This window comes from Phoenix dactylifera, chromosome 12 (assembly GCF_051530095.1).
Source record: "Phoenix dactylifera cultivar Ajwa chromosome 12, Ajwa_hap1_PhDact_Kaust_v1.1, whole genome shotgun sequence".
NCBI lineage: Eukaryota > Viridiplantae > Streptophyta > Magnoliopsida > Arecales > Arecaceae > Phoenix > Phoenix dactylifera.
In genome coordinates this window covers 6927907-6937505 of record NC_143201.1, presented here as the reverse complement: position 1 = coordinate 6937505, position 9599 = coordinate 6927907, and the positions used below count along the sequence as shown (strand labels likewise).

The window sequence follows — 9599 nt, the reverse complement described above, 5'->3', positions numbered from 1 at the left end:
ACATATATCATGACAATGTTCTATGGATCTTTCAATGATTAGTATGAGAGTCGATACTTGAGAGTATAGTTGATCTCAGTTTTATTCTATATTGGCCAATATTCAGTTTTTCTTATATATTGGCAAGGCTAGTGGAATATTCCTCAGCTTGTCACATAGATTGACATGATTTATCTCACTTCTTCATCCATATTACCTATCTCCATCCATCCACATTCATGCCAATGAAATTTTTCAGATCGTTGGGATTCCCCATTCGTGCTTCAATCACCCTTATGGATGTTAGAAGTCCACAATGTAATTATAGGCCAATGGCCTCCTAAACACCGGGAGTGGATGTTTTAACTTTTTTCTGGTAGATCCACCAATCCTACCTAAATGAAACATTGAATTGTTATAATCTTTAACAATAATGATGGATTCAAAGATAACAATCCATCCTAAGCTTAACTTCAAGGCTCAAACACAAGTCTGTAGAACTAATTCATCCTATATATAAGCAATATACAGTTTATGTTTACACTAGTTACAACTTATTATTATTTGTTTTTGTTTGTCATTTATGCATAGGCGATGTGCCTTATAACTTCTTAACTTTAAGGCTCAAACACAAGTCTGTAGAACTAATTCATCCTATATATAAGCAATATACAGTTTATGTTTACACTAGTTATAACTTCTTATTATTTGTTTTTGTTTGTCATTTATGCATAGGCGATGTGCCTTATAACTAGTTTTATATAGAAATTAGAATATTTTCTTTTATGCTTTATAGCTCTGTTCCAAAAATATTTCCTACTCTTAAAAGACCAATATCCCTAAAGGTGAAAATGCAAAAACCTTTTACATCTTTGTTACAGGATTCTATAGCTTGTGCTTATTAATAATGTATAATCAGGAACTAGACAACATTTTATCGTAGTCCTAGTTATATGAAATCCTTATATTGCTACCATGATTATGAGCTAAACTTATCAAAGTAGTGATTGAACAACTCTACACACTAGTAATGTCATTGAAACTCATTAAGATTTTTTTTTCCTAAATGGAAAACATTAAAGTTCAGTTTCCCTTAACATACTCTTATGATATATATCGGTTGCATGTGCTACACTTATTTTCACACACTATAAGACATACAAGTATATATACATCTTCTTTTTTTTTCTAATACAGCAACAGCAATATTTCCCTGAGAACTGTTTGAAGTTCCTGCAGTTTTTTCCTCCAAGTCCATTGAGCAATCCCCAGCAGTAGCTGATTTCATTCATTGAATAACTTTAAATCTAAATCTTTTCCAAGCTGGAGAGTAATGAAGCCTCTAGATTTTCCAGTTTGTAGTCAATTAATGCTCTGTAATTTTCTTTCAGCCGATAAGTACCCCCTCACGCATCTGACTAGAAATAAAGCTGTGCACATGGGCTTGTGAGTAACTACCAACCGAGTAAAGCTTAATTCATTAATTAACCATAGGCCACATAACTTGTTTAAAGCTTGTTTTCTCACAAATAAAGAAGGAAAAGAAGAAGAAGAAGAACTAGAAGAAGAAGAAGATGCTGTCTGGAGCTTGATAAGGGGGACAGCTCGGAGTCAAAACTATTTGTACTGCTAGTTCTAATGAACTTATGATGTTTGATATTAAATTGTTCCATTGTGGTAGGATGGTGGAAATTTTGAATAGTTCACCTATTCCTACTGGGTAATTAGTATTTGGCCTGCAACTAAAAAAGCAATCTACCTAAAAAGGGAGGCATATTTTAAAGTTGGACATGGGTGCAACTGTGAAGGCACACGTGGACTATAAATAATACAGATGTCCAGTAGACCCATGACCCATTATAAACTCCATGCACTCAGACTGTAGTGAAATATAATCTCTTTTAATAGTAAACCAGAATTCTGGAGTATCCATAAGAGTATGTGATGTGATATCACATTGTTATAATGATTTCATCTCCATCTACCCTCTCATATGCACGGCCGCTGCCAAAATGTAGCATCGCAAACTAAATCTCTATTTTTCATAATTTATATCTCCAGAATTGTGGTGGGAAATGATTTGTAGCTTAACACTCTAATGATCTGTTTAGCTATTTCTACAGCTGTGGGCTAAAAATTCTGTAGAACTTGTAAATTGAACCGTCTATTTAAAGTATGATCTTGTATCAATCAAACTCGACTCAGCTCAAATTCTGCGGAAAGAAAGAAAAAAATCTATGGAGATCTAGGCTAGATTTAGACAGATTTTTAGAAAATAGAAGTTAGATGGGCTAACAGTCTAATTTCTACAAAATTTTTAGAACAATACTGTAGGGACATCCAAATAGGCTTTAAACTGGTAGTTTTATCCTCTCCTCAACTTCTCTTAGCTCCTACAATAATTGTATAAAATAATTAGGAAATTTTTCTTTCCTTTTAACATTTTAAGAAAATCTGTGGTCCTTGATGATTCCCTGTAATGGAAGGAAGCCAACTGTCCAAAGGCTATGGGGACGCAACTTGAGGGGTGCGGGGTGTCCAAAACCGATGCACTCATTTTTCGAACTTAATTAAACAAGCCCCCCTCTAATATGCATACGGCTCCCAAATCTCTTCGGATTAGATTTATTTGGGATAAAATATCCATAGTATATCTTCTACATAAATTTTATTTTTTATTTTTTATAAACTTCTATATTTAATTAGCTAAGAATCTTGCTCTCGTTGGTATACCATTCAAACATTCAGTCACATGTAGTAGTCAAGGATTCTTAACAAACTAGGAAGCCAGAGCCGGCATAAAAATATTTCATATCTCCATTTTCGAAGTTGTTATTGAGTCAGATCATCATTTTTGCTTCTTTTTTTTTCATATTATTGTCTATACTTGCTAAGATTTTTTTTTCAAAAGAGAATTTTTAATGTTAGAAGCATCATGAGTATGGACAATGTCCATAACAGAAAAGTTTTAATCAGTTTGAGGCCATGGTGGTGCATAGCCATAGCAACACTAGTTATTATCCTATTGTTACTTTTTTAATTAGTTTAAGGCTATAGTGGTGCATAGCCAAGGTGGTGCATGGTGCCCTCCTTTAGTGCACACACCTAAGAATTTTTGTTTCCTTACCACTTTTCTCGTACCCCGGCTCTATTGGTGGGCGTGGCCCTTAGTCATATCGATATGGCGAAGAAAGGAGGAGGGCATGCACGGATGTCTCCCTCCCTCTATTTCTTCTCCCCATACTAATTTGTGAACATGCTTCTCTCTCTTTCTCTCTCTTTCTTTCTCTCCCTCTCTAAACCTCATCTCTCTCTACCATTGTCATCCTTTTGTGATTATGTCGATTGGACAACAACCGAGCTTGAGAATACTTTCTGGTCCCCTATTTTGTAGCTAAGTCATTCCCTACTTTTTTTGTGTCCCCTTGTCGCTCGGTTGCTTGCCTCGCTGAACCCATAGACCCAAACAGTCATGTCCCTCATCCTTGCCACAGCTGTTGGACTTCCTCCCTTCTTGAGCGAAGAGCCTCCAAATGACCTCTCCTTTTCTCTCTCTTCTTCTTCTTCTCTCTTTATCTCCTTCATCTCTCCCTCTTTCTCCTCTCTATCCCATCTCCCCTCTTTCTCTCTTTCACCCTCTTATATCAAGCCATAGGGCTGGTAGGTGAACCCAACCCCCTCTCTCACTCACTCTCTGTCTCCCTCCCACTATCTCCCTCTCTTTCTCTCCTGCTCTCTCTCTCTCTCTCTCTCTCTCTCTCTCTCTCTCTCTCTCTCTCTCCTTTCTACTCTATCGACACTCTTTCTCCTTTCTTTTCTCAACTTCTCTCTCCCCCTCTCTCTTTGAGTCCGTCCAAACCCGGCTCACTCTCTCTCAATCTTTCTCTATCTGTTCTCTTCCTTTTCCTCTCTCCCTCCATCTCTTCTTTCTCTCTCAAAGTTGACCTCAACTGCTGGTAAAAAATGTAGGGCTAGGGCTAAGGTCAAAAACCTTGATTTTGCATTTAAAAAAATAAAAATTAGTAGATGATTAATTTAATTAGTGAAGCAGTTGATTCTAGATTTTATGAAGAATTTAATTTCTATGATTATATCAAATATTAATTTTAAGTTAATTGGGTATGTTAAGTTGTACTTGTAAACTGAGTTGACGTGTTTCGCTACTAGTAGAGGTAAGGATCCCCATGTATGATTATTTGTATGAATATGGATATTTTATATATGTTTGCATGTATCATATATTGATGGCTTTAACATTGTATGGAGCATGACACTATTTACTTTTACATGAACTATGATATTAAATTATGCTTTAATGTGGTAAGCATGTAATATAGTATTTATTTATAAAAGTCAGATTTTACATAATTGGATGATTGGATAAGAGGAAGTTGGACTAGCCACGTGATGTGGATTTCTAATCATAGGCTGAAGCATGACACTATGATTACTAGCCATAGGCTAAAGCATGGTATTACAGTTGCTAGCTACGGGTTGAAACATGGTACTACGATTACTAGTCACAGGCTAAAACATTATGCTATAGTTAACCAGTCACAAGCTAAAGCATGATGTTGCAATTTGCCAGCCACGGGCTGAAGTATGCCACTATGGTTTGCCGATCACAAGCTAAACCATGATTGTGGCTAGTCCAAGGCTAAAAAGTAATATTGTCGGATTCATTCCTTGTTAATCGGACAATGGTAAACAATATATTTGATAGTATTGTTGAATGAAACTACTAATTTGATAATATGTGATATATATGTTGGAACTTCTATTTGCTATTTCGATGATATATATATATATATATATATATATATATATATATATATATATATATATATATATATATATATATATTAGTTACAAATGAAACGAAATATTTGCTGATGTTTATCATTTATTATTTATGTATGTTGTGTGTGCATGTTGGGATTCTGATAAGCTATTAGCTAGTGTCATCTTTGTATGCCTCTTTTCAAAGCCACAAGACTCTAGATATTCAACTACGACTTGAAATCATGAGTGAGAGAAAGAGTATATAGTTAGAATGTATTTGATACCAGATGTATCTGAATTATGTAATTAAACAACTGTGTTTTTGATGGAAATATTTCAGTATGTTTTAGAATGTTAACCATAACTTCATATTTTTATAGCTTTGAGTACTCGGTTCATATCCATAAGCCTTGCATATATATTATCTGAGAACATACCCTACAAGTTATGCAGCCATTTCATATGTCACATGATTAGGTTATTACATGATTTGGTTACAATAATTTCTCTTGCATCAATCCTGTGGGCCACGCATGCCAATATGCCAACTTCTGGTGTGAATTTAAGTGGCATCTTGCTCCCATAGAGAGAGAGCCATGAAGTATTCCCGAGTAGACTAAGGATTAATATGAGTATCTCGGGAGGGGAAGTTGACCCTCCTTCCACTGATAAACCCCTCATGTTTCAGTTACAGCAGTAACTTCTCTAGATTCCATGAGGTGCTAATGATTTCACCCACCAGCCATTAATGATCAGTTGCACGGCAATGTCCTTGTTATTTCAAGTCAAATAAGTGGTTTACAAAATGCTTTGGGGGCACCAACGAGTCCCCCAATATGTTCCCCAAGCTTGCATGGTAACTCATTTTTCAACCAACCTCCCATGTCACAATGGAAACTAATTCCCTCATGCCATGCGATAGTAGGAAGCTTTTGTATGACTGAATGCTTGCATGCCTGCATTACATATTTTGAGTTGCCTAAATACTTGGAAAGAATTAACCAAATCATATTTCCCCAACAAATTGCCTCTATTATTTTATAAAGTGGTTTCAACCAATGTATGCAACAAGTGCATTAATGCATGCTTAACACATCATTTCTGACATCTAAGAGCAGAGGACCCCTTAGCTGGACCGAATCTTTCATTAAATTGCGAGTAAAGACCCATTTACTAACAGGTGGCATCTATATTAAAGACCCATTTACTAGGATAACCAGTGTATCATTTATTCCCATTTACTTGCCTAGCTACAAACCATTCGACTCAATAAATCTTGTTGATGGAAATTGAAATAACAAATATCAATATGGGGAACAAAAAGCTATAATAAAGAGAATAAGAAATGGGAAAGAGAATGGGAAACTCTATGTCTCGTATATTAATCTAACTAGACTTCCCATCTTAGGATAGGATGATTGATTGGAAAAGTTAGGCTCTAATAGTAGTAGCAGAAAACCACCAACAAAATAACACCACCTAAAACATCTTTCAGGGACATGAGAAATTAGTTTAAAATCTCATATTAGGAATAATTGTTGAGATAGAAGATTAATAGATTACTTGGGCATGCCTTCTAATAGTTTTATTATATAATATGATTTTGTGAAATATTTTTATCTAGTTAAATTACAGTTTATAGCCATTGCTTTGAAATATCTCATAACAAAATTACAGTGCTATCTGGGTTTTATGCAAAAAGACTAAATTTTAGGCAACCAATGCTTGCTTGTAGATGTATGATTATCTAGAAAAAGTGCAGTTCAATGATATTTCAGTGAGATCTGGATTTTGTGAGACTTTGATGGATAATTCATATAATTTGAGATAGTTAATAGGTTAACCGATGTGCAGTAAACACCACTACTTTGGTAGGTTCTGTTGATTAGAAATTCTCGCAGAAAGAAAAATTGAAATTGTCTCACTAAAGTATATAGTAATAAGAATGAATTCTTAGTTGGATAATTTATATAATTTGCACTAGCTAATAGGTCAACAGATGTGCAATAAACACCACTACTTTAATAGGTTCTGATGATTAAAATATCTCAGAAAAAGAAGAATTAAAATTGTCTCACTGAAGTATATAGTAATAACAATGAGTTTGAATTTATTTTGTCATTATTTTTTTTCTTTTCTTTTCATTGTGATTGAATGTTTCACATATCGTGAGATATGAACTTCTCATGCCCCCTGCATGTGGGCCCTCAGTGACCTTACTCCAAGCCAAGTTGAAGTAAAAGGTAGTTAAGACCTCCAACAGTATGTACACGCTCTTAAAGAGACAAAGCCAGCAATAGAGATAGAAGAAGGAAATGCAGATGGCAGAGTTTTCTTTTGTTATTACGAAATTTTTAAATGTACTTGCACTATGTGTAATTTGATGGCACGGGTGTTACTGTTTCCATTTTCTAATACTGAGAAATATTGCATTCTCTAATCGCAGTTTTACTGTAGTTTTCTCCGTCTCTTTTCTCCACACCTTCCCACACTGCAAATCTTGTTACTATTAGTTGTTTCTGACAATTAGTAAATTAGGCTCCTCAATTGAAGCTCCAACTTCCCACTCGGTCCTTCAATTCCCATCACTTGGGCACCCTCTACCCTTCTTAATTCTTTATTAGAAATGAGAAAAGGAAAATAGAATCAAAACACCAAGAAATAAAGGATGAATTAAAGGATCCTCTTCAGTTCTCTTCTTATATAATGGCATGGGAAGTGCAGCAGCAGCACCACCACCACCACCTCAGAGCTAGAACCATTAACATGCTTGTTGTCTTGGTGGAGGTTCTTCTTTTGTCCATTCCCCACCCTTAGAAGGTCACCTCCTCTCATCACCCCTCACCTTTTTAAAGGCTAGGAGAATTGCCTCAAACCTTAAAGGTAATTCTTTCTCCACCATTCAACTAGTACACAAGGCTTCTGTGATGTGATTAACTGTGATGGATGGTTCTCATTTTCCAGGTAGGGCAGAAATGAGCCGTAACAATGGGAAGAGCCCAAAGGTGGAGCTGAAGGTGAACCTATCACCCCCACAACCAAGGGGAAGAGGAGGGCCATCAAGCAGGGCTGTAGCTGTTGACGGTAATTCCCCCAACAAGTCATCATCATCATCATCCACAGTGTCACCGCCAAGCTCGTGTGTATCGTCGGAGGGGGAGCAGAAGGAGTCGAACAGCCCGGAGGCAACGTCGATGGTTCTGGCTGGGTGCCCACAGTGCCTCATGTACGTCATGCTCTCCGAGGACGACCCCAAGTGCCCCAAATGCAAGAGCACTGTGCTCGTTGACTTCCACCGTGGTAACAACAGCAAGACCAGGAAGAGTTAAAGGTGGCTTGTTTAACTGCTGCCGCTTTTACTAGTACTACTACATCCTTTTTAGTCTCTACGTTCTCCATTTCCACTCTCTCTCTCTCTCTCTCTCTCTCTCTCTCTCTCTCTCTCTCTATCCATCTATCTATCTGAGGACAATGTAAACGGGCCAATCCTGGCCAAACTTTCACATCAAATATGTATACGTAGTAATTTCCCTCTCTTTTTCTCTAATCTGCAATATAGCCTTATATAATTAGTACTGTAGTTCATAAGATACGTGTTTTTCTTCAATACATGCATGACGTACCAGCATCATCATACAAACTGTTGGATATATACGTAGTAATTTTCCTCTCTTTCTCGCTAATCTACAGTATAGGATAATTAGTGTTGTTCATAGGATACATGTTTTTCTTCAATACATGCATGGCGTAGCAGCATCAACACACAAACCTTTTTACATAGAAATTGTCTTACGCTTAGGCACAAATTTAATGCATGTCATATGCAAAAAAGGATAATAGCCAATCTCAATTCAGTAGCTTATCCTATCAATTTTGTTATCAAGAAGAATAAAACACCACATTATACCTGGCATATAACAAAACTTAATTGCATGCATCAACAAAAAAAAAAAGTCATGTGGAGAGGCAGTGTTTGGATTAAACCCACATATGAGTATTCTAGCATAACAGCTGTCTTTGCATCTCATAAAATAGTGGGTAAGACACCCAATTAGTGGAATCAGGTGGGTGACCCTCTTTTAAGACTGGGAGAGTCTCTAACCCCCACTTGTAGCCTATAGCCAAAATCCTCCCAATCTGGCTGGAGCCCAGGTCCCAGTTAACTGAGACATTGAGAACTTGGGCCAAAATGAGGGCAAGGGATCAAACATGTCCCCTTACCTCAAGTTGCAAGGGATCGTACCATCCAAACTAAAGTTCGACAACAAATTAGGTGAACGATCGTGACTTAATAATAGTAAGTCCTCTTATGTTTCTTATATATATCTTTTCCTACCAAGGTCTCTCCATGTGGCTTTAATCGAAATAATATTGCCTCAAAACCTAAGGTATAATGTGTAATAACTTTTTGATATTAATGTGTGCAAAATTGAAACCAAGCTGAATATACTAGGTCTACATGCAGAGTTTCCTAACATATGTATCGGCCAAGAAAATAATAAATAAATAAAAAATGAAGAAGAAGAAGAAGAAGAAGAGGGAGAGACTGTTATCAGAAATGGAATTGGGTGTTGGGGGTGAGGAGGGGAGAGAAGGACGGTTAGAGGCATTGAAAGGGAACACTATTTTGGGTTGAAATCCCATAAAGTCAAATAAATGCACCAGTAATTGAGGCAGTTGAGAGTAATGAGAGCGATAACTTCAGATGATAAATACCAATTTATGTCTACCCTTCTCTTCATCCTTCCATTTAAATGCATACAATACTAACATCATGGTACGACTAAATGCAAAGGGTATCTCACTGCCATACTTCAATTTGGGCCATACACAACCAA

At 36.5% G+C, this 9599-nt stretch overlaps 1 protein-coding gene across 1 annotated transcript; it reads left to right on the top strand.

The window, feature by feature from the left end:
• The first annotated feature begins 7281 nt into the window (after positions 1 to 7281).
• LOC148700378 (protein GL2-INTERACTING REPRESSOR 2-like) lies at positions 7282 to 8183 on the top strand. The gene has a single exon (XM_088708458.2). The coding sequence runs from the start codon at positions 7704 to 7706 to the stop codon at positions 8088 to 8090; it is 387 nt and encodes a 128-aa protein (XP_088564584.1). The 5' UTR covers positions 7282 to 7703; the 3' UTR covers positions 8091 to 8183.
• Positions 8184 to 9599: the final 1416 nt, after the last annotated feature.